General features: G+C 54.0%; 1 protein-coding gene across 1 annotated transcript; it reads right to left on the bottom strand.

Moving 5' to 3' along the window:
- Window positions 1–25,437, bottom strand: Trim29 (tripartite motif containing 29). The gene is made up of 9 exons (XM_059266850.1): window positions 24,549–25,437; window positions 16,447–16,542; window positions 15,280–15,513; window positions 13,597–13,795; window positions 10,953–11,054; window positions 8,935–9,027; window positions 6,383–6,478; window positions 3,347–3,423; window positions 1–337 (listed from the first exon to the last, which is right to left on the bottom strand). The coding sequence occupies exons 1-9, from the start codon at window positions 25,350–25,352 to the stop codon at window positions 275–277; spliced, it is 1,764 nt and encodes a 587-aa protein (XP_059122833.1). The 5' UTR covers window positions 25,353–25,437; the 3' UTR covers window positions 1–274.

Here is a 25,437-nt window from a genome sequence, read left to right as displayed (position 1 = left end):
CTTTGGGAGAGGTTTACAAGAAAGGAGCCCAACTGTCTCTCACCCTGTGGTAGGTAACTTGGCCTCGCACATAGGAATCACAGTGACTGTATGTCATCAAGCAGAAAAGGAACCCATAGGGGAGCAGAGGAAGCCAGAGTGCTCTGGGGTGGGGTAGGGGGCTGCCAGAGGCTGTGGGAGGGCAGAGTGGGGCGGGGCTCCTGCCCTGCAAGAGCGCAGCAGCTTGGAAAGCAGGAGTGACAGGAGAACGGGGTTGCGGGGCTCCATGCTGAACTCAGGGGGCCTCGTTGGATCCCATCCCGCTGCCTTTGTTGACGTAGAATGGCCGGTAGTGAGACTGTGAGGGAAATGGAAACGGGAGTGATTAGCCAGGTGATAGCAGAACTCCCTAACCAACCCACCCACCCTAGACCTCCCCAAGCAATGCTGGACCAAACCTACAACCCACCTTTGCCCTGTGGCCTGACCTGCAAGAGCTACCCACCTATCTTGCTACCAGGAGGTGGCCCCTGATATCATCAGAACTTCTGGGTCCGTCCAAATTCTAACTAGAACCCATTCCTGTCACTGAGTATATGAGCTTGGATTTCATCCACCTCCCACAATGTCCTCCGAGGGCCACCGCGGCCACCATGTGCATAGCACTTTGTGTTCTACAAAACTACATAGCACTGTGCCAAGGACTCTCCGTCGACAGACTCAATTAGGTTTTACAACCATCCAATTAAATAGGCTACTGTGACCATGGCCACTTTATGAGTAAGCAAACCAAGGCAGAGAGAGGATAGGCAACTTGCCCAAGGCACCCAGCTAGTGAACAGGAGGAGAAGGATAAGAGACCTAGATTTGGTCTCCAAGATCCCATCATCCCCTGCCCCACCCCATTTCTTGGTATCATTCTTGTGTCTCAGGCACTTCACATGTCGGCTTAGGCTCTCTACATGATTCTCCCTAGCAGATGGGGACAGAATGAGTGAATCGCTGCCCCAACCCACAGTGTTCCCCCAACCACCGTCCATAATTGTGGAGTATGAGCCTCTCTGGCCAGAGGCATGAACAGCTTTGCCAACCTCCGCTCTGGGTCATGCATGTCACATGACAATTTCGGGGAAATCGGCCCTTCTCCTTTTGTCCTCCTAATCCTTGCCTCGGGGCACTGAGAAGTCAAGTCCCCTGGGCTGGAATGGAAGAGCAAAGTGAAGCTGTCCCTGGCTACTAGAGCACCAGGAGCCTCAGGAGGGTCTCAGGAGGGAATCAGCCCTGTCCCTAAGTGGGTCAGACATGGAGCTGCTCTGTGCCTCCCAGACACTCCTGGTCTGTGACTCCTGCACAGCAGGAGGCAGGCCTAGGCAATGCCAGGGCGGGAGGGTTTGCAGCCCAGATCTGAGCTAAACCATCTGTGGGAGCCCGTTCTCGGGTTCCTCATGGCTTTACCCAGCAGGTCCGCATAGAGGATGATTAGACCACGGGCCTGAGTGCAGGTGTCTGAGATGGTCTGCACTTGGCTGTGCTGGGGAGAGGGGAGGAGGTCTTTTGCTCCACCCCTTGGCGTCTCTATAAAAACCCTGGGGCAGAGACGGTCGGGGCCGTTGGAATAAGTTCCAGGCCCTCTCGAGGCTATCCTTTATTTTCTATCTGTTTATCTCCACAAGATTCTCCACAACAAATCCTTCTATCTAATATTTCCTGCTGCTCGCACTCAAGAAAACTGTGGGGAGCTGTGGGGTTGGTGGGTAAACGCCCCACAACCATCAATTCACAGAGGAAGAAACTGAGGCCCAAGAAGGAAAACTGAGCATGGATAGCATCATGAGGCCGCTCTAAGAAAGCAGGGCCTGAAGCCAGGTTCTCCAGCCCTCAGGTCCATTCCAGGACCCCCAAAGCAGTCCACAGGGTGAGGTGAATGGATTTTCCTCTCAGAAAGGCCGGGTCAGTAGCACATATGGATTGCAGGCCAGTGAACATGGCTGCAGTCTGAGAGGCTGGGGCAATGGGTGAACAGGGTACTCATTTCCATCCCTCCCTAACTAGGATCGCAGTATGTGAGAGTTAGAAGGACTGTGCAATCACCTAGGCTGAGGAATTCAAGTTAGAAATGGGAAAGCTGAGGCATGGAAGATCAACTCATACACGATCGTGTAGCAAGCTGGTGATGGCTGGGTCCCAATTGCCAGGCAGCCTGAGTCTTAGGCTGGCCTCTGTGCGTGCTACACTGGCTTCCATCGTCCCAGCACTAGGTGCCAGTTGGACACCACAACCTTGTCCTGCTGGAGCCCTCAGAGGCTGGAGAGCCTTCTCTATGGGGACTCAGGTCTGGGGGACAGGAATGTATATGATAGGGAGAGGAACGATTTTCTCCCATTATCTGCTTTCCACAGTCCTGCTGCTTCGATGCCCTTGGGCCCAGCTCCACATTACACACGCAATCACTTAGCTCCTCTCGCCCACAAATTAAAGAGTTTTTCCAATTAAACCAGCCCCAGCTGCTCTTTGGAGAACAGAGCAAATCCTGTGCTCTGACCTCAAAATGCAAAAGCAGTGGAAGCCAAGAGCTCTGGCCCCATCTCAACAAAGCCCTGATGCTACCTGCACGGTACGCTGCTTAGCCCTCTCAGGAACTAGCACAGACCCTGGGAGGAAAGCATTAGGAGAGATGAAGTCTCTGGTCACTGCCGTTCCCAGGCAAGGGTAAGATGCATCCGGTCTGCAGGGAATGGGGGGCCACTTCATCTCACCATCGTATTATAAGAATGAAGAGCCTTGAAAAGGGGTATGTGGTTCTGAGGTGCCAGCAGGTGGTCTGGGTCCTTGGCCACACACACCACCAGTGCTGCTTTCTAATAATCCCAGCTTAAGGTTATTAGAGAGTAAATCCTGAATATAACTTCCTAGTGTTCCAGCTCCCCCAAACACACACTACCACCCCTAATGGCCTCTATGTTATGAGAACTGGAAAGAAGCCCCAAGAGAGGGACCCATCTCCGGGATGCCTGTCCAGTGAACTAAGTAATTTACAATCATACACCTCTTGGAGACCAAGCCACCACGGATGCCCAGTTATCACTTGCAAACACAAACACGAGCTGTCCATGCTACAGATTCTAAACTGAGGTCAAAGGCAGTGTGTATTTACCCAGGTTCCCTACATATAAGCCTGTGTGTGTCTCTCTCTCCCTTTGCTACATGTGGTTGCTTAGGCCATTGCTGCCTCCCATTTTCCCAGCGTGACCCAGAGAAGTTCTTCTCTTCCCACAGACCCTGAAAGCCTACACAAGTTGCTGGGTCACTGGACATGCCTGTGCTCCGCAGCTCCCCCACCTCCGCCCCCAAAGTGCACCTTACTCACCAGCAAAGTCTGCTTGCCAGATTTCCAAGTCTGAGGCTGGGCCTTGGAAGCCTGGCTCCGGAGGAGGGAGGGATAGCCTGGGAAGACAAGATGCTCCAGTCAAGAGGAGCCCGGGCTGGTGCTCAGGGACCCCCACAGAGGGAGCAGCATAGCTGCCTGCCCCAGAGTCACCCCCAAGCATCATCTAGCCCAAGAGCAAGTTCAGCCACCTGCAGAGGTGTGCAACAGTTGGGACGATGCAGTTGCCAACTGGAAATCCTGGGAGGCTAGCCAAAGGAAGGAGGCGGCAAGGCAGACAGAAGGAGGAGCCAGCCAGGTAGACAGGGACAGACAGCAGGAGAATATTGTCTCCCAGTCCAGGTCTCTACTATAATGCTAGGACCACCACCCACTCACCCTAAGGGCCACCAAAGACTCGTCCCTTTCCCAGAGTCCAGGACAGTTTTTCAATCAGCAGCCCCTGCCAACACTGCCCAGAAGGAAGGACTCCTGGCTCTGCTGTAGTGCTGGGGGTCAGGGTGATGTGTCTCATTTATGGAGCTCCACTTGCACCCAAGTACCATGTGAGTGTCTGCCCCTCGCTTGGTCCTCCCCCCCCCCCCCATCTCCTCTAACTCATCAGTTTGCCTGAGCCACGTGCTAGCCAGCAGCTCTCAGGACTGGAAACCACAGCTTGCCAGATTCCAAAATCCATGATCCCATTCCCTCTGCCTGGCTCTGGCTGGGTCACAGCTCACTAGCAGCAGACCAGGAACCCACAGACAGACGGGCAGCCATTTGCCGGTGTGACTGTCACTCAAGGTTAGGACAGCAAGCCCCAGATCCCAGCAGGTGGCTCTCCTGTCCTTGGGGAGCAGATGCTAACCCAGGATGAAGCTGCCTGCTGCCTGCTGCCTCCCTGGCCCTCCTTCTCAGCCCAGGGACCTCTATAAAGAACTTAAGTGCACAGCACAGTGGAAACCCCACTCAGCCCACAGGGCAAACAGCAGTGGTTCAGGAAGAAACTGGCCTGTGACTTGGAGAATGAGAAGCTGGGGAGATTAACAGCATCTGTCCTTGGCAACCACTGTCCCAGTGAGGCTGCAACTGCATGGGGTAAGCCATACCACCTGCCACTTCCCACAGCCCTGAGCAAGAATCCCTGGGCATGCCCCTGCATCTAGCGTCCAGCGTGGGAGCTACCTGAGAAAGAGAAGATTCTATGGGTCCTGAGTGATGATGAAGACTGGGAACTGAGACCTCGCCTCTCGGTTTCCAGAAAGAAAAACCCATACCAGCCGTAAGAGCTAAGGGTAGGGACAGGGGTGGCCCAGGAGAACCATCTTGGCAGCAGGCAGAAGTCCAGAGAGAGTGAGCTAGGATGGCAGGGGCCGGGGACATGCATGTCTCTCTGGGGAGCTCTGAAGAATAGGGACCAGGACACCCTTGAAGTGGCAGAGATCTCCCACAGGACGGCCCACCTGCCCTACTATGGCAGCGGAAGGGAAGGGATGGGAAGAAGGTGGGTACCGGGATTGTTTTTAAACAGCCCACTGCGGTCCAGTGGCTTGGAAAACTCTGCAGTGGCCTGTCCCAAGGTTGTGAACTGATAGGGGGTTTTCCCAGTGCCTGCTGGGAGAGAGAGAGGTGTTAGCAGCATGCGCCTACTATCCAGGAGGCCGAGACTCTAACACCTCACGGGGTGGGGGTGAGGTTGGGGTGGGGCACTGTACTCCCCTGTGCCCCACAGCCTTGCTCAGACCTGGGAGCTGGAGCTGGCTTGGTGCCCCCCCACCCCCCACCCCCGGTGTTCCCTGTCTGCCTGTGGCCTGGTAGAGGGGATGGAGAAGGGGATCTCAGGACTTAGGTATCCTTCTCCTGACATACAGGGCAACCTGTTTAGGCCGTTCCTAGTCAGCCTGGTGAGTTACTATGCTTAAGGGTGAGGTGGGTTCCCTGAATCTGAGAAGAGGTCCTTCCAGGGCAGGCCTTAGCCGGAGGGGGCCCCCAATCTGATGGGGAATGTGTGAGGCCTAAGAGCTGTTACCCTCTATGTCAGGTGGCCTTTAGGCTAGGCTTGAGCAAGAACAGGTAAGCTGGAAGCCAGCGTGCCAAGGTGAGTCCCAGAGTGTTCCAGGCCTGGCCCAGGGGCTGCTCTTCTCCTGGGTCCTACAGGCTGGAACCCCTTACTCATACCCTGCTTCATCTTGCTAGCAGCCCATGAATCCTGTCCTCAATACAGGCTGTGCCTATCCTGGGCTGGACCACTAAGTGCTAAAGCCACTTCAGAGACCACTGTTTCTGTGGGGTTTTTTTTTGGGGGGGTGCCCCAGACAGTTCCTTTCTCTCTCCATCCCAAGGGACACAGCGTCTGATCCTCCCAGGACAGGTGTAGGGAGAGGTGAAATCCCTATGCATCAGAATTGCCTCTATGGCCTAGAGGGAGAGAAAGACCCTGGGCCTGCTACACACAGGTAGTAGTACACACTACTACCCTACACACTACTACACACTGCTTCAAGCCTATATCCTCAGGGTGACCCCAACCCCAGGGGGCAGGAGGGATAGACCATTCAACCAGTTCAAGACCTACGGGAATACAGAGAGTAGGCAGGGGTCAAGTATAGGAAAAGAAAGTTACACCCGAGAGGCCTGATCCCACTTCCCCAGAGGGGCTGCTGCAAGATGACTCTTGGGAAGACTGGGGGGCGGGGTCTAGTCAACTCCTGGGAGTCAGTGGGTAAACAGAGTTAAATCAACTCTGTGGCAGAGAGGCTGGGAAAGTAATACTAAAGAAGCATTTGGGCCAGACGGTAGGAATGCCTCTCCAGTCACTGAGACCTGTTGTCCCAGCCCTTCTTTAGGAGCCCGCATGTATGTCACACCCAAGAAACACTGCCATAGCCCGGCCCCTTTCCCCGCTTTGGGATGCACCAAAGGTCCAGGCTCAGCCTCCATCTAGGTCAGAGGCCTCACCTCCAGAAAGCGAGGGAAGAGCTAGCCAGAGAGGGAACAGAGACTCAGCAGGGGCAGCATCCAGGCAAAGCACGAGCTCACCTTTCAGAGAGAAGGAGGAGTTGCCTTGCACAGTGGGCAGGTCCTCAGAGCTCTGAACAGTGGACGAGTACTCCCAGACTCTGGAGGTGTAGTTACCTGGCAGGAAAAGAAGGCATGTCAGACCCAGGTAGGCTGGCCTGCAGAAGGAAGGGCGGGACCAGGACAAGAGCAATTCTTTGACTCTTGGTCCCTCTGCCGCCTGTGAGGTCGGGATGCCACAATGCCTGCTTCACACTTGCCCAGTCGTCCCTGCTGTGGAAGGTGTGTAAAGGATAGGTGTGTTCCTGCAGGCCACTGTCCTCAGAATAAGACACGGATTTGTACTTTCTAGTGTGTATGATGAGATGTGGAGTGGCCCACAGGAAAGGTCAAGAGGATACCTCTATCCACCTTTACATGGGGTTCCGAGGATCAAACTCAGGTCACCAGGCTCACACACCAAGTACCTTTACCCACTGAGCCATCTTGTCGGATCCTGTCCTCAGAATGGGGGATGGGGGAAGCCCTTAACACAGCCCACAGGTCTTGCATGAACTGCTCGTTCCCACCCATTCCCACTCACTTCCTGGAATTCCAGCCAAGTTGTGACCTCACTTCCTCCAGCAACAGCGTCTTTCTTGCCTCTGGCTTTGGATCCAGAATGGTCCTTTGCTTGGGATGTGCCCTTGCTCCCCACCCTCAGCAAATTCATAGAGCATGTCTCCATGTCGCCTCCCCGAGGACCCCGTGTGTGCCTCTTCCCGCTGCCTCTCGTCACCCTGCACATCCTGTGCCCTGGGTTGCAGTTGGCTGTTTAATTGTCCATCTCCTGTGGTGCCGGGGACGTGCTTGTTTGGCTCAACATCAAACCGATGCCTGGCAGAGCCTTATTCCTGAAGGTACTCGCTGCATGTTTGATGGATGCATGTGCTAACTAATGAGCAAATAAATACAAACACATCCTGTCACTTGGGGACAGAGACAGTTGACAGAATGCCTGGTGGCCTGTTCGTGGGGGTGAACATGCTAACAGACAGCTATGTGCAAGGATGTTTCTGTGGTGTGGAGAAAGGGGAAGGAGGGAGGAACAGCGAAGGCATCAAGATGACTTTGGAGTCCCCATTGATGAGGCACCCAGCGCTTCCTCAGCAGCAGAGAGCCTTGAGTACCTCCTAACTCAAGCTCCCTCTGGAACAGTGCCCACTAGCCCATGTGGTCCTCTTGTCCCTAATGGATGAATTGGGCGAAATGAGGCAAGTAGCCACCCTGAAATTGGATTTGGGGGCCTCCCCCAGCAAGAGTCAGGACACAAGGCTACACCTCTGCTGAGTCATATACTAGTCATGAAGTGGTTAGCGCTGCTGCTACTAACAGTGTTGTTGCTGTTCTCTCCTATAGGTGCTTTCTGGGTTGGTCACAGCTGTACATCTTCTGTATGTGGAATGAAGGATAGGTAATAGGTGGGCAGGTGGGCATGCACAGATGTACATGTGCCTGTGGAGGTTAGAGGTCAACATCAGGTGTCTGTGGTCACTTATCCGGAGCTTGCTGATTTGGCTAGACTGACTAGTCATAACCTAGGATCCCCCCCCCATCTCCGAGCACTGAGATTCTAGGTACATGGAGCCATGCTCAGCTTTTGCGCATGAGTGGTGGGAGTCAAACTCAAGTCCTTGTGTTTTCGTGGCAAGTACTTTACCAACTAAGCTAGCTTCTCGGGCCCTATAGATATGAATTTTAATGAACAGTAGAGAGGCCCAGCCATTGCCCTCTCCACCAGATGGCAGTGGCCTTCCAGTGTCCAGGGACCTATTCTTCATTGAAGACTCTTCCAAGGGCTGGATCTGCATGGGTGTGCCTGGTGAAACTAGCCCAATATCCACGAGCTTCAGGACAGAATCAGGGCCCCCCAAACAGAGGCTTCAGGAGCACACAGCCCTGACCTGGAGACCAGTGGTCCCCTTAGCACACAGAGCAGGAGATCCCGTATTTGACAGCTCTCCTGGGAAAGGCACATCCCCACCCCACCATACTGCTGTCATAAGGAGATGTGGTGGTGGTGCCTCTGGGATTTCCAGGCACACCCATGTCAGGTCATGCCCTCCTTTCCATTTGCAGCTTAGATAAATCATTTTAGCTACTGCATGGACAGTACAAAAGTCAACTCAGGTCTGTCAGCCTTCAGTCCTGATACTTGCTGGGAGAGGCCCCCACAGCCAACCTCACGGTAGACACTCAACCCATTTCCCCCTACTCATCCCTCAGGGATAAGAAGAGCAAATGGACTGGGTTTCAGCAGCTTCTCTCTCTGCCTAACCAATGACATCATGCATTTCTGCATTAGCCAGCACACAGCCCACTAGCGCGCGCGCGCGCGCGCGCACACACACACACACACACACACACACACACACACACACACACACCCTGCCCTGGCTCCCTACATTCATCTCACACTGGGTAGTCAAGACATTCAAATTCAATCCATGGCTCAGCCCTGGTCCCTGCATCCTATATTCCCTCCTGCACACCTACATGGGCCCCTGCCTGCCCTAAGCTGAGTCCCCTCCTACCTTTTGTACCGTACAGATTGTTGAAATTCTTCTGGTTGGTCTCCTTGGAGAGGCGGCTGGGCGATGATGGCTGGTAAGATGTCCGGCCCCCACCTGTGGGGCAGAAACATCATTGCCTGTGGCCTCTGACTTGTTGAGGGGAATCTTAGGACCCCAAACATCTCCCTGAGATCCCACTGGATCCCATTAGGAACAGTTCCTGGGTCTAGCCTGAGGCAGTCACAAAACTCATCACCCAAATGGGGACCCTTTGGGAAGCAGAGGGGACACTATTGACCATTGTCCCCAGAGCACTAGAATTCTGGATGGTTCTGAGTATGCTAAGATGCTCAGTCATTCTACTTGGGAGCTTTGAGAGCAGGAGGCTGACAAGCCAACATGCCATTCCTGAGCCAGTGCCTGTCTGAACCGGACTGCAGAGGCTGGGATCCTGGGCAGTAGGAGGAAAGAGAAGCCATGACCGTGGTTGGGGAGGGGCATGGCAGAGGCTTTGGGTCCTCACCCGACAGACCTAGCCTCCTACAGAAGACTAATGAGCCAGCTGGGAACTTGTCCCAGGTATCAACACAGCCTGTGGCTTCTCACCGCCCTCCTGCATTGGGTTCCCACACAGTCCTGTGTCAGGGCCCTGCAGTAGTCTCTACCCCTCTTGCCTAGACGCCATACACCACACCCACTGCTGGCTCATCCAACCCAGCACCTGCCTGCCCGTTCTCTTTCCATCACAGCCCTGCCCCCACCCTGGACCCCACCTCTGCACTGGCCAGAGAGCCCCTCCTTCCTGAGCCTGAGAACTAACTTCTTCAAGGGAGGGGGGCCATTGTCCCTGCCTAATCCCACTGACTCCAAACTTCCAGGCTTGGCCAGTAGCCTTTAGTGGCCCTGTTTCCCTGGTCCTCTTGACATCTCAGCAGCCCCTCCCATGCCTCTCCTCCACCCTGAGCCTGGGAGCTGCAGGTGTCCTGCCCGTCCTGTCCCTGCAGGGCAGGGACACCAGAGGAACCTGTTTCTTCTACCTACAGATGTCACAACTGACTCACGGGGCCAAGCCGGAGGGGACAGGGACCAGCCTTGGTCTGGCTCAGCCCTGGTACTCTCAGGGAGCCATTGTGGCAGGTGGCACTCTCCACACCTGGTGGTCAGCAGCGGGGCCACTCTGTCCCTGGCTCTCCCTTATGCAGGGAGAAGCAAGCAGGAGCCAGTGGGATTTGGACTGCCCCAACAGGCTAGTTCTTGACTGGGGACAGAGCCAGAGAGACTAGACTAGGACAAGGCAGACATGGGCTTTTAAGGAGAGGGCTGCTGGAGATCTGGCCTGCAGTTTGTCCTTTCATGGAACTGGCTAAGAGCAGAGCTCTGGGCAGAGAGGGGACAGGACTGATGTCAGAGCCTGGTTCACCCCAGGAATGTCAGAGGCGAAATCCCAGTACCCCTCTGCTGCCTAGAACCTCCCAAAAAGTCTGCGTGTTGTTTTGAAAGGCGGGGTACAGAACTTCCTGTCTGATGAGCTCACTTCTCCCAATCCCTAGCCCTGCCCACTGTGGATTTATCCATCTGTCAGTGACTGCTCAGGGCCTCTGGCTCCTCTCTCGAGCTAAGCGCCTTCCCAGATCTTTCCCCGCCCACCCCAGCCTCCACTCTCCAGCACCCCGCTCTCCTCTCCAGGACCCCTGGCTCCCACACGCACCTGCACACCCACTCTACCCTGGGCCTGTGACCCGGTCCACCCACCCTTATGTAACAAGCACTGCGTAGTCTGTTGCTGGCGTCTAAGAATGTTCAGATGATCCTGAGCCAGGGACAGGCAGGCCTGGCCTAGAGGCCCCCAGGCTGTCCCCCTAGAGGGTAGGCTAAGGAGGCAGGTGACCCAAGGGAAAAATACAGAGGGGCAGACTGGAGCCAGCACACAGGGACAGGAAGTAGGTGCCAGATACACTGAGTTATGGTCACTCGACCCAGGAGGAACCTGTCTGAGAGCGACTTGGGACCTCGGCCATTGGTAGCATACTCTCCCTCACCCTTGGGTGTGAGGTACATGGAGTATCTCTTCATGGTGTCAGGCATGCTCCACTCACTCCCGTAGCTGCTTGTGTAGCTGTTCATGTAGCGATGGTCACCACCTGGAAGAGAGGTGGGTCAGCAGAGGGACAGGTGGGGAAGAGGAGCTGCCTCACAGGGAGAGCCAAACTCTCACAGCCTCAGAGAATGTGGCAACACTGTGTCCACACCCGCCCTGCCCCTCCAGGGAACCACCTCCCAGACACACAGTCTCCTCCTTGCAAGAGCAATTGTGTGCATGGCAAGGAGATACCCACTTCTGGTACCCATTTCTTATTTGATCCGTACATCAGCTCTTGGGCAGGTATGAGCATCTCCATGTGACAGAAAGGAAAACCAAGGCTCAGGAGGTGAGGGCAGTGAGTTGCCCCTGGTAATACGACAATCAAGGCAGAGTTGGGATTTGATACCAGGCCCCCCTTCATACCTCAGCCCAGCCACTGCGGGCAGCGTCGGGTGGTTGACTGAGGTCCTGTCTTAGCCTCTGTGGTCCAGCAATCTGGCCAGCTGTGAGCTGCACACAGCTGCAGACCCTCAAACCCCAACTAACCTGTCTCTCAGTGCCCAACTCCGCCTCTTACCCTGCTGCCCGCCACCCCCTCTCGTCCCTTACTACTTCCTACTTCTATTTCCTCCATCCTCCTCACTGTCTCTCTGGTAAGGAGTGGATGGCTCACACCTATCCTTCATCTTCATCTCCATCACCAGCATCTAGCAAGATCCCGGCACACGGTAGACTAAAAGTGTTTGTCTAGCCCTGGTACCTCTAAACCAAAGATCTCTGGAGGTGGCCTGGTGCCTCTGAGCCCTGGGCCTGTGGGGGTGGGAATGTACCTCTGGTCTGGTAGTCCAGCCACCACCAGGGAGCAGCAGATGGTCAATCCCAGGCCTGACTCATATGCCACCCATCCCCTCTCTCCTACAACAGATACCATCTAGCCACTAGGCCACCGTGACAAAAACATGACAGAGGCAAAGAAGACTTCCCCTGGGCCCATGGCATAGGTGCAGGGCAGCTGAGTCAGCACACCCAACCTGGCTCCTGGCTACCATCTCACTACACACCTTACACGGGACGCCGGACCACACCTGCACAGAGAGACCAAGGCAGGAACCATCATGACCTAGAAATGGGACAACAAGCCACCTGGAGGCTGGGTGGTTCCTACAAGGTTCACAGGCCACCCTAGCCCAGTTAGGACTGTCCTCTTGCATCTGTCCAAACCATACCCAGGTACTCCCCTGCAAGGTTTGTACCACGGAGACAAAGACGGTCCTACCTCAAACCACTGATCCTGCTGATAGCAGTGGTGGTGGCCCCACTTGAGACGAGAAGGTACAGCAGCAGGACCAGCAGGGTGAAGCCCAACAGTAGCCCCTCCCCATCGGCTGGGGGCCCTTGGAAAGGCTGCTTTTCTGAGTATCAACCTGGACGTCCGCAAGAGGCAGCACCCCGCAAGGGAGCAGGGAAGGGGTAAGGTAGGAAGGAGCTCAGCATACTGCCCGCGTCCTGGGAGCCCTCGATCACCTCAGCTGTCACCATCCCCATTAGGATCACGGCGATGTCGTTAGGAAAAGGATGACAGGATCTGAGTGCCATTTTTAAGCCAAATGATTGTCTTGCTAAAATGGCTTATCTGTCCTTAGGTGTGATTGAGCATCCCCCATATTTCACAGGGACACTGCATGGTATCATACACGGGTGGTTTCCTGAACACTCCTAGGCTAGGCCCCTCTCCTCTGGGAAGAGTGATGTGCTCCACCCAGGGACACTGCATGGTATCATACACGGGTGGTTTCCTGCACACTCCTCTGGGAAGAGTGATGTGCTCTACCTGGAGACCAGACAGAATCATTTCCATTGTGTGTCGATGGCTAAGAGGCCTTAATCAGGCTGTTTTTGAAGACCTTGCACTGGACCTGAGCCACTGGGGTGTGGCCTTGGAGAAAGTACCTAGGCTTCAGGCCCTAAAGGGATTGGGATTGGGTAGAATGGGGCTTACTAGGGCAGTTCCTCAGGTTAGGAGGCTTTCTGTGAGATAATTCAGTTGACCTCTACAGGGAAAACATGACTCAGAGAAGGAGCTGATTTCAGGGCAGGTGAGTCAGAGAGACACGCCATGCCCCATCATCTCCAACCTACCACCAGGCCAATTTCAGCCTGTGGGCTCAACACTACTCAGCACAGCCATGGCGACGGGCCTCCCTCCAAGCTCAGATGTAATTCTAGGTTACTTCTGATGCCTGCAACTCATCCGTTCGAAGTCTGGCCCATTCAAGCAGCAGCAGTATGCAACTGCTGGGTTAGACCTGACTGTCACATGGAGATCTGAATGAAACCAGTCCTTGATGCTAATGAATGGCCCACAGAGGAGGCACCTGTAAAGCAGTCCCCAGAATCTCTCTGCTCTAGAGGTCTCTGGTAATACCTGCCAGTTCAATGGGAGTGTACTAGAATCCCTAAACCCTAGTCTGAGCATGCTCCCATGGTTGAGTGAATGGGGACCATGAGGAGTCAGCTATCTAGGTTCCTGTCTACATCAAGCAGCAGAATTGACTGAGAAACACTCACAGCCTCAACCCCGTGGACAAGGGAGTACCTACCATTCTCCATATGGTTCCTCTCAATGAAGTTGCGGCTCAAATCAGCCTTGCACATCTTCTCAACATGGCGCATGCACACATTGAGCAGGTCATCCTTGAAGTTGCCAAGTGACTGTCCCAGACCCTCTCCCTCCAGCAGGACATGGTAGGTGGGCAGAGGTGGGGGAAGGGAGTAATTGCTCATCAGTGCACCAAATTCCTACCAAGAAACAAAAGCAGCTGTTGACTTTGCCAGTCTTTGTGAGTTACGGGGACCTTGGTCTACAAGGGAGCTCTTGGTTTAGCTGGAGACTCTGCTGAGAGCCAGAGGGCTGAGCTCTAGGATCAGCTCAATAGCTAGCCTTACTTTTCCTCACTTGGACAGAGAGTCAGCTAGAGTCAGCCTTGACTGAATTAGATTCCGAGGAGTGACTCCACGGCTCCCTCCCCCCCAGCACTGGTGTGTACATAGCATATACACACAGGAAGTTGTGAAAGTGGCACAAGATGTGTAGGCTTTGGGGGACTTTTGTAGACTAAAGAGGAACATGAAAATACTAGGAAAGTGTGGGTATTTCCATCTTTACAGTCCCACTCAATCCTGCCTCCACACCTCCCTTCTCCTTCGATGGAGCATCCCTCCTCCTTCTTAAGTCCTAAGCAGCCTGCAAGACCCTATCTAAACTCCACTGCCTCCACAAAGTTGTCCTTAGATTGCTCCAGCCCGCCGGCCCTTCTCTGAATTTCCATAGGCACTTATCTCCTGAGCCACATGCTTTATCATTTAATTACACACTTTTCCATATTGTTCTCTAATTGTACATGTCTTATCTTCCCAGCTGGATTGCAGCTGCTTGGGGGCAGAAACCATGTCTTATACTTCTCTATTCACCATGGCACCTGATAGAGTCCTGCATGCCCAGGAGTACCAAAACATTCTAGCAGACAGAAAGATGGATGCATGAATACACAAACAGACTAGATCAAAGATAAAAGAAATTTGCAACACTCTTATGCCATTCCTCCCTTACCCAAAGCAGGCATTACTAATTAATCACAGAACTCTTTCTTATCAAGCCTGGAGCACTGCTGGTACATAGCAATTGAACTTGGTACAAGGTGACATTTGTGTGCCATCCTTAGAGTAGTAGAGAGTAGACTGGATAGAAAATTAAACAGATGGAAGGATTAGTGCTGAATGGATGGATAAATGGTGGGTGGATGGGTAGTGAGTAGGTGAGTGTTGGTAATGAGTGGATGGATGATGGGTGGGTGGGTAAGTAGGCAATGAGTGAATGGGTGATAGGTGGGTGGATTAGTAATGACTGAAGGGGTAATAGATGGATGGATGGATCGATGGATGGTGGGTGGATCGATGCTAGGTAGATGAATAGTGAGCGTACAGGTAATGAGTAAGTGGAGGGATGAATGAATGAATGGTGAGCAGATAGGTAACAGGTGGGTGGATTGGTGGGTGGATGGTGAGTGGGTGAGTAGTGAATGGGTAGATAAATGGATTGATAGTGGGTGGATGGGTAGTAGGCAGGTAGTGAATGGGTAAGTAATGAGTGGATGGATGGATAAGTGGGTCAATGAGTAGTGGGTAAATGGGTAATACATGCATGGATGAATTATGAATGAGAGCCTGAGAAACTGGATGAGGAGAGTGAGAGGACGGAGAATCTGAACGGTGGAGTCTGCTACCTGCAGAAACAGCACCGAGTCACTGATGCTGTGCAGCTGTTCTCGGGTCTGCTTGTCGTCATGCAGCACCTTGGCCCTCTCGTCCAAAGCATCCACGATCACTTTCACTTGGTCCACAGCATCCTGCTCCCGCTGCTCCAGCGCGGCTCTCACTTCCTCCTTTTGCTTCTCCAGGTCCCTCACCAGGTCCCTGAAGTTCTGCTCCAGGATAGCCTTCTCATTGGTGGTAAAGCTCTAGGTCCAGAATTGGGGGAGGAAGAAGTGTTGCATTAAAGAAAAAAAAACAAAAACAAAAACAAAAAAATCTAGGTTTCCAACAGACTCAAAGAACCCCCAGGGCCCTAACTTGTCCACAAATCTCATTCAAAGGCACCAGTGAGGGATGCCACTTACTGATCACAATGCCAGTGTTCGGGTGGTTGATTTGGGTGGATTGCTTTGTTAATGCTGTCTTTTGAGACAGGATCTCAAGTATACCAGGCTAGCATCAGACTTATTCCGTAGTCAAGGCTTTGAATTACCGGTCCTTCTGCCTCTACCCATTAAGTGCTGGGATTACAGGTGTGTGTCACCACGTCTGTCTGCAGGTGTTTCTTATTGTCTACTCTTCCTTATCTACTGTGACTCTTTCCCCTGGGTGGGTCAACATGAGCCACTATTCCATGCTCAAGTGACTCTCTACAGGCCCAGACAATCTCCTTCAAGTCAGGGTATGCTTGCTGAAACCCCAACCAGAGCAAACCTTATTTGCAAAGTAAATCAGTTGGCTGTTCCTGCGGCCAGGCTCCACACTCAGTAGCTTCATACTAGTTTGAAATTATCCAAGCCACAGCAGACACACTGCTTACCATGCTGGCCCAAGTAGAAAAGAAATGGCATGTATTTAGTAGCTGGGTAGTCTGGTGGGTAAAGCAGGCATTAGAGGACATTGGAAGACTCATTGAAGAGCGGGTCTAGGATCTTTGTTTGCTGGTTCAGATGACGGGCAAAATCCCACCTAAATGCCTGACCTAGGCTGAGAAAGGAAGTGGTGGGAATGTCAAAGGGGCTGGGGAGATCCCAAACAAGGAAGTATGGGTATCACTGTGGGCCAAAGCCTGGAGGTCTGCCTTCTCCCCAGCAATACAGGCAAGTGAGGGTGCACCAGGGGAGCCTGAGGCTGCTCACCTTAATCCGGTCCTTCTCCTTCTGCCACTTCTCAGCCTCATCTTCAATCTCAATGATTTTCAGCTGCAGCTGCTCCTTCTGCAGCGACAGCTCGGTCTGCGGGGAAATGTGGAGGTTGAAGTTGTCAGGAGCAGGGAGAGAGGGGAACAGAACCAGAGACCCAGACGGGTGACTCACCAGAAGAGCAAACTTGGGAAGATTCAACACTCATCCTCACAGCCCTTCACTCAGCAAATGGTATCAGTGCCCCAGATCTGCTGGGCTCTGTGCCAGTGGCCAAGAATCCAGCAATGCATCGAACGCCATACTTGTGTACTCTTGGACCACTAGAGCTGAGCGGCTCGGCCATGTCCTTATAGGGACTAAGCCTCCTCGATCCTTCCCACCTAATGAAGGGTGGGAGGCTCTTGCTCCTTTCCGTGGGCCTGGGGCCATGGGTGAAAGAGAGGATCTGGACTCAACCCAGTCCAGCAGAGCCCTGCCCAGGGAGTGGCTTGCAGCAGTAACCCAATGCAATGTTTCTGTGGCATGACACAGGCCTTGTGTTGCAAGCAAGAGCTGGCATTGCCGCCGGCACAGACTCGGTCTAGGCAGGCACAGCTGTAAACCTGTTCATAAGAACGGGAACGCATCTGCAGTGTAGGCAAGACGTGGACTCTTCCCCAGGCTCTCTGAAGGAAAGAATACAGCATGAGGGTAGGCAGAGGAGGAGAGGACCCCTGTTTAGAGGCACACAGACTGTTGGATCCTGGGGCATCTGGGAAGTGGCTCTATCAGGGCACTGAGACATCAGCATTACATCCATGCTTGGCTTCCACGTGGGGGAAAGTCCTTCTCTGAAAACCCGGCTGTAACTGGGGCAGATTGGAAGGCATGATGCTAAAGCTAAAATCAAGGGTATCTCTTTTTTTTCTATTGGACCTCACTGGAGTTCCTAAAGCCCTGTCTAAAGCTTGGAAGATAAGGGAGTGATCATTCAGAGAAGTCTTACATGACTCAGAGCTCCCCACAATCACTGCGGTTTGAAACAGACTCTCTCCCCTTTCCTAGCCATCTCCCTAAGGAACCTATAAGAACAGCCAAGGTGAAGAAATCACAAACCATGAGGATGATGAGCTTTCCCGGCAAGGAGGTGTGAGCAGCTGGGCCTGGAGCAACATCAGCTGCCTTTGAACAACTCACCCAACAGAGGGATGCCTATGGGGTGTCTGCAGCAGAGCCTGAAGGGATACCCTGGACACTTGCTGCAAACCCCCAGAGCAGGGCATCTAATTGTAGACAGGCTCCCACTGGCCTTTTAGACATGGTGTCCAGAGGTGGGGAAGGCAGGGATGCGGAAGCCACAGAGACTGAAGTCCTGCCCATCACCTCCACACTCCCAGGCTCTCCGGGCAAGAAGAGTCTAAGATGTTCTAAGTAAGCACCTACCCCACCTCCAAAGTCTGAAAACCCCACAGCATGGAAAGTGTCATCACCCGAGGGGAAGAGAGGCTTTCAGGAAGAAAAGAGGGTGGGGACTTGGCCAGGTCTCTGGAACGAGGCTTCGGAGAAGACAGTGAAGGGAGGGAAGAGAACGAAGAGAGTAAGCCCCACCTCCAACTCTGCTCTCTGAGGGTGAAGAGTCAGAGAGGCCAGGAAACAAAGGCTGGTCGACCTAGTGATCTAAAGACTCTAAGGTGGTCCAGGCCTGAGCAACAGATCTGCATCCCAAGGGACAGAAGAAGGGAGAGGATGGGTCCGTCCCAGCAACTTTCCCATCCCTGAAGAATTCCTGGGGAGACCAGGGTCAAAGTACAGCTGGAGGAGGCCTCTCATCTTCTGCAGCTGGACCTTTTGAATTGGTTATTCCAGAGCTCACAAATAAGAATCCAAGATTGAGACCCCTAACCACCACCCACAGGCAGGCTGTGAAGTCTTACTAAGTTCCTTAACTTCTCTAAGCCTCAGTAGCATCATCTGTGCTATGGAGGTAACCTAAGCACCCGTACCCACTACAGAGGATGTAGGAGAGATGGGAATCTGTAAGCAAAACTCCCAGAAAGCACCTGGCACAGAGAAAGCACTGAGTGAATAATGTCCCCATGGCTACATCTCTATGGCACCTCCCAGATGGGGCAAGGCAGTAGGCGTGACAGGCGTGCTCAGGTGACTCTGCGCTGCGTTGGATGCTGAGGCTGGTCCATGGGCTCTGATGGAGTCCAGATGTGGTGTGGACACGGTCAGGATACAGAGGGCAGGCTGAGGGGTGGACAGTGGCTGAGACATCAGACTTGAAATGTAAGATATCGTGAACACTTGGAAATGGAGAACCCTGAGGGAAGCGGGATAGAGGTAGAAAAGGCTAAGGACAGAAAAAGTTCTGCAACTGGGAGGAGGTGAAAACCAGACTCTAGAGCTAGGGGTGAGCAGTGGTTCCAAGAGACGCCTCGCAGGGGCTGTATGGCCGGCCCACAGCTGAGTAAAGGGCCCTTCCTAGAAGAACGGATTGGCCAGCCAAGAGGAGGAAAGGAGGTACTGAGTTCAAGGGGTAGAGTTCAATGTGGCTTAAGGCAAGAAGCATCTAAGCCAAGGATCAAGAGAGATCAGCCCTGGGAGTCTACTCTGTGAAAGGGAGGGAGGAGGAGGTCAGGGGCCATCTGAGGTCTGGAGAGAAGAGTGGAGGTGTTGGCCAGCCACCTATGTTGGGAGGAGGAGGGGACCAGCCTGGACACGTGCAGGGGCAGGATCAGAAGTGGAGACAAGCTGTCTGAAGCAGTGGGCGGTGGAATGGGTCAGGGCAGAGGAGAGACGGACTCAAAGGAAGTCGGACACCGGCTGGGAGGCACCCGGTACCCACACCGCAGTCGGCAAGACCAGACCTGCAGGACACAGAAGGGTCCTGGGTGGGAGTAGTGCCACAATAATGGTCCCTTCTCTCCCCTAGGAGCAGTCCTGCCCCACTGAGGAGAGGGGTTCAGGTCAGATCTCTAGGGGGATATGCCTCAAATCTTAGCGCTTGTCAGTTTTTTCCGTACAGGAATTAACAACAGGGTGTCCAAAGACGCCATGACCACAGGAGGAAAGTCACTGGGGCCGTTGAGTATCTCCTGCAGGTCAAAGACCCTGGGAAAGTCAGTAGTGTTAGCCATGCTTCGAGGGTCGGGCCACCAAGACCTAGAGGGACTATGTAGCTGGCCTGAGTGTGCACAGTGAGAAAGACAGACGTAAAAACCAAGAAGCAATCACAGGGCACACTTCTTATTCTGTGGTCCTCAGAGGCACCTCTCGGGCAGTCTAGACAGAGATCTTGTTCTTCTCCCGTTTTCCCATCTCCTTGAAGCTGGTGAAGTTCAGCAATTCTCCCCTCTTTCTGCTTCCCCCCACCCACAAGGGCTCCAACTTCCTCTCTTCCACTCTTCCTCCTCCCACAGAATGTAGAGGCAGCCCCAGATGTCTGACAGGCCTCAGCTCCCCAGTGCTCCACCCCTCCCCATTCCTCCCTTCTGGCTTCCTCCCACTCTTCGCTTCTTCTTTCGCTCTACCCTGCCCAGGCCTGTCCCTAAATGCTTCCTTTGTTCCCTTCTCCCACACTGTCTGGGGCCTCTCCTTTCTGATGGCAGGGATGGCCCTTGCATGCATGCGTGGGTCACCCAGCATGGAAATTCTTATGGCCTTGAGTGAGTAGAGGTCCCCTGAGAGTAGAGGGGTGGCGCAGTCTGTGGTGCTTCAGCCTAGATTGGCCATCAAGTGTAGACATAATCAAGCACTAGACAGGTGGACCGGTAGGGCCCCCGGGAGAGGAATCTGACCGGCCAAGATCTTCCGTCAGCCTGAACTAACTGCATGGGCCCTGGGCTGTGACATTTGCCAAATGAGCCAGTTAATTGCCAAATTTGTACTCCCAGACACATGGTAATTACCTGGATAAGAATCTGAAATGCTGAATAGATTTCGTATTTCTATGCTCCCATGTCAAACAGCCCTGTATCTGTCCATGGACTTCACTGAGGTCCCTTCTCACTCCCTCTGCTTCCTCACAGCCTCGGGTCAGAGGAAGGTGCTGCCTGGGGTGAGAGGCTTCACCCTGGCATCTGCAGACCAGCAATGAACTCTGCAGACGTCACCACCCATCTCTTAGCCTCAGCTTCCTGGTAGATGAATTGGGCTACCTTCCCTTGTCCAGCTCTACATTAGAATCCGTGTGACCCAGAACCTCCTGGAGCAAGGCCTGGGACTCTGTGTGCGAACAAGTCATGGAGTAACCCCAGCCTGCAGCCTGTTGTTCGGAGGCCCTTGGATTTGATGGTCACAAGAAGACTCTTCCAGTCCCACCGGGAAAAGAGGTTTGAAGCGATGGAGAGAAATCCCAGCCCCTCTGCTCTGCTCCTTGGCCTTTATGTGAGTCTCTGCATCTCTGAGCCTGGTGTGGTACCCCACCACACCAGGCTTCATTTGTAGCCATGCAAATGCCAAGCCCAGCCCGGGCCCACACATGAGCTTCACAGAGACTGGATCACCACCCACCTGCCTGGTTCTCACTTCCCCCCTGTTTCCTGTCTCTAAATCTCTCATTTGATTGACCCCCTCAGTATGCAACTGAGCATGCCCCTGTCTCCTACCTAGACCAGACATTCTCCCTGAAAATGCCCAGAGAAATTCTAGGCACCCTGGCTTTTAGTCTGGCTCCTCTTCCTGAATCCCAGTCCCCAGTATCCGCCCAAAGAGCTTTCTTCCCCGAACCAGCAGGGCAAGAAACCCAAGGACCAGTGGCTGCATTAGCCACCTAGTGGCTCAGCCTTGCTCAGAGAATTGGGCAAGAAGATGAGAAATCAAGCCACAGGGCACAGCAAGAGAACTGAGCCAGATAATGTCTAAAATGTGGACAAGTCACTGAATATGATCCCCTTTAGGGTGGCACTCCAGTTTGAATGTTATCAGGACGTTGTCAACTCAGAGACCATGTCAAATATGCCTTAAAACAGGGCCATCTAGAGCAGGCAGCTAGAGCAGGAGGGACTTGGGATGGATAGGGAAGTCAGTGGGTAAATAGGATGTACATGTCCCTCTTCATCTCATCTCCTAACAGAGCTCGAGAAAAACCCAGAGGGATAAGCTAGACCAGTGAGCAGTTCTGGGACCACTTGGGACATTCAGAGTGGAGAGGGAAACACCGAGGTCCACTAGAGAAAGGGATCATCACATGGCACACATATGACGGTCTTTTCCCAGCACAGTCTGTGCTCCAAGTCTGTACATAGACTGAGGTCCAGGAGATGAGTGCCTGTGGCCGTGGGTGTCGCCTTCAGTTTTGAGCAACCACCCCAGCCACTGCTTGGTGACCTCACCTGGCCTCACCACCAGCCCGCAGAGCTGGTTCTGCCTGCTTCCTCGCACGAAGCCATGTGGGAGCCGGTGTGGGAGCATTTCAGATGCCTTCAGAGGATGCTGGCATTGACACTCTGCTTCACACCAGTCCATCGTTCTGGGTCAAAGTCCCCCAAGTCCAACATCCCATAATAGCTGGCCCTAGACAGACTGCTTCAGTGCTGTCTTCTGGTGGCTCAGTCCTACTCCTCTTATCCATCCTTGTGTTGCAAGAACATACACAGGCCAGTCGTACACACACACACACACACACACACACACACACACACACACACACACACATTACCCCGATTTCCCACGGTAGCAGTCACTCCAGGATCCATCCCCTTCCAAGGTGATCTCAAATATTACAAGAAGACCTAGGCACATCTTTCCCCAGTCGTAATATTAGCCAGGTTCCTTCCTTTCCTTGGGTGTGCCCCCCAATCTGTGAAGTCAAGAGTACACTGTGAGGCTGTGAATGCTCCATTAGGCCTGGTATTCTCCTCTGCAGTTCCGTGTTTATGTTTCTGTACACTTGGGAGGGTGTCTCATCTTGTCTGTCTGTCTGAGCCTCCACTTCCTTACCCACATCTCTAGCCCTCGAGGTCAAGGACTCTCTGAGCCCTACAGCAGCCCCTGACTGAGAATAGCAAACTTAGAGCTCTTGGTGTCTCCAGGTCAGGCTGCCCACACCTTCCTGCTCCCCCAGAACCAGCTCTTCTGCAGGCTCTCACCGTGAAGCCAAAGCTTGCACAGAAAAGAGGCCCATGTGTTCACCTGGCTCCCAGTGGAAGCAGGACCTGAAACATTTGCTTCCTGTGCCCACTTTGTCCCCTTCTCACCCCCAGAGTCCTCAGAGATGTTTCTAAGAATCCTGGGGCATCACAGAGAAATGTGAAAACGGTTTAGTCCGCCGCTCAGTTTCATATGGAGAGAAATGAGCCACCATCCTACAGCTAGTGACTGACAACCTCCTAGCAGGCAGCCTGAGACTCCTCGTGCTGCCTCATTTCCCAGTGCCCGGCATTCTGTTCTGAATTCCAAGTACAGTCCCCAGGAATGAGCTTCATGCTCCTGCCCTCTGTCTCCCATCATGAAGCTAAGAGCTGGGCTGGGGTCAGGGGATGCTGGGGCTAGGGGATGCTGGAGTCAGGGGATGCTGGGGTTAGGTGATGCCTGGGGTCAAGGGATGCTGGGGTCAGGGGATCCTGGGGCCAGAGGATGCTGGGGCCAAGGGATGCTGGGGTCAGGGGATCCTGGGGCCAAGGGATGCTGGGGTCAGGGGATGCTGGGGCCAAGGGATGCTGAGGTCAGGGAATGCTGGGGTTAGGGGATGCTGGGGTCAGGGGATGCTGGAATTAGGTGATGCCTGGGGCCAAGGGATGCTGGGGTCAGGGAATGCTGGGGTTAGGGGATGCTGGGGTCAGGGGATGCTGGGGTCAGGGAATGCTGGGGTTAGGGGATGCTGGGGTCAGGGGATGCTGGAGTTAGGTGATGCCTGGGGCCAAGGGATGCTGGGATCAGGGGATGCTGGAGTCAGGGGATGCTGGGGTTAGGTAATGCTGGGGTCAGGGGATGCTGGGGCCAGGGGATGCTGGGGTCAGGGAAAGCTGAAGACATCTTTGGGAACCAAATGAAGCTTCTAAGAAAGGGTGTCTGAGTCTGTTCCCACCTGTAACTCAGCACCTGCTGCCCAAGGGTAGGGGCAAGAGACACAGAATGAGAATGACCAGCAAGCACATGATCAGGAAGATGGGTGAGGAGAGACCCTCTGCTACTGGGGTACAAAAGCTAATGAGAAAGTAAAGCCCCTGCACTGGCCACCAGGAAGATTTGTCCCTGGGGAGCCACATGCAGCTGGGGGAGTGAGCTCAGCAGGGACAAGGCAGCGGCCCCAGCTGGGCCTTAACCCAGAATACCTTCCCCAGGTGCATCATATCCACAAGTCTCCACTTGCCTCTGCCCCTCCTCATGCAAGTACCGCCTAATCACACACGGGGAATTCACACAAACACACTTACGTAGCCCACACACAAATATGGGCAGACACCCACGTTCGCAGACACCCGCGTGCGTATAAAACACACATTTACATCCACCCACCCACACATGCTCTGCCTCCATTGCTGTCCACCCACAGGCACAGACCTGTCCGCCGAAGCCACACAAAGTACACGGGGCCCCACTGAGAGCAGAGTAAGGGATGCCAAAGTGGGGGGTAGGGGATGAAAGGAGTGGCTTTGGGACCAGGTAGAGCAAGCAGAGTAAGAGTCCCAAAGTGGGGTGGGGGGTAAAGGGGGGCTTCCAGTTTAGGGCACAGCAAGCGGGCCGCTAGACTGCAGATGCAAACCTGGAGCCAGCAAGAGAGACAGACAGAGAGAGAGAGAGAGAGAGAGAGAGAGAGAGAGAGAGAGAGAGAGAGAGAGAGAGAGAGAGAGAGAGCAGAGGCCAGGAGAGAGTTCAATACAGTTCCCTTTTACACTCTGGTCTGAATTAGATTTAGTTCATGAACTTGGTCCAGCTTCTTCTAATCTTTCTGGAGTTTCTATTCGCTCGCTTAAGGGATGCCCCTCTCCCGAGATCTTTGGCGGTTAGAGTGACCTCTGACACCACCACCACCACCCGCCCCCAGGCTGGAGGTTGGGGGTGATGAGAGTTGTTTTCTAAAAGAGCAGAGCACAGTGGAGACTTAAGTCCCCAGTGAGGGTCAAGGTGAGAGGGGTAAGCGGGGAGCAGCAAGGGGGCTGGCAAGTCACCTCCTTCTCAGCCTTGGCCTCCTCCACCGTCACAGTGCTGTGGTTCTTGTGTTCCTGGAACATGCAGAGGTAGCAGATGCAGGTCTGGTCGGTCTGGCAGAAGAGCTCCATGGTCTTGCCATGCAAGGGGCACTTTCGGGCCTCGAAGTCCCGGATGGGCTCGAGCAGCTGGTGGTCACGGAAGGCGGCGCCCTCCAGGTGGGGCTTCAGATGCAGCTCACAGAAGGAAGCCTGGCACACCAGGCAGGACTTGACAGCCTTCTGCTTGTTACCGATGCAGGAGTCGCACAGCACCTCCTCGGAGCCAGACTTAGACCGCAGCAGGAGGCCGGAGTCTGGCCTGGGATAGCTATTCCTGCGGACCTCCCCTGGCTCCACAATGGTCACCGTGGGTTTGCGGGGCTCAGAGAAGATGGACTTTCGCAGCTCCCCCTTCTCAGCAAAGGTCACAGGCGGCTTCTTGGAAGCTCCCAGCTGGAGCCCCGCATAAGGAGATCTTCTGCCTTCCGCAGAGTCCATGCTGAAGTAGTTGGAGCCCTTGTCGTCCACGGACTCCACAAACTGGATGATAGGCCTGCGCCACTCATTGCTGGAAAACAGGGCACTTTTCCCCTCCCCTGACTTCAGGGCACTGCCCAGGGTCTTGCCCTCCGTCACCTCCCCACTGTGCCCGTTGGTTGTCTTGGTATCCTTGCTGTCTGCTTTAGTGCCATTCTCCAGGCTGCCGTTTTGACCCGATGGGCTGCGGGCGTCCCTGGCTTCCGGGCTGGCCCCATTGCTCCTGGAGGTATCGGCACCTTCCATGGCAGGTCACTTGCTGGCCTGTTTCTGGGGCTTGGGGTCTCGTGGTCGGTGACTTCAGCGGGTGTCTCAGGCAGGGAGTGGGGCT

This window comes from Peromyscus eremicus, chromosome 7 (genome assembly GCF_949786415.1).
Source record: "Peromyscus eremicus chromosome 7, PerEre_H2_v1, whole genome shotgun sequence".
Lineage (NCBI taxonomy): Eukaryota > Metazoa > Chordata > Mammalia > Rodentia > Cricetidae > Peromyscus > Peromyscus eremicus.
This window is presented reverse-complemented; position numbering and strand designations above follow the sequence as displayed.

Excerpts from the sequence above, each read along its gene's own strand:
- Trim29 (XM_059266850.1), bottom strand. The coding sequence starts at position 25,352 with ATGGAAGGTGCCGATACCTCCAGGAGCAATGGGGCCAGCCCGGAAGCC. Across the intron at positions 16,543-24,548 it reads AGGCCAAGGCTGAGAAGGAG|ACCGAGCTGTCGCTGCAGAA; the intron begins GTGACTTGCCAG and ends ATTTCCCCGCAG. Across the intron at positions 338-3,346 it reads CTGGCAAGCAGACTTTGCTG|TCTCACTACCGGCCATTCTA; the intron begins GTGAGTAAGGTG and ends TTTCCCTCACAG.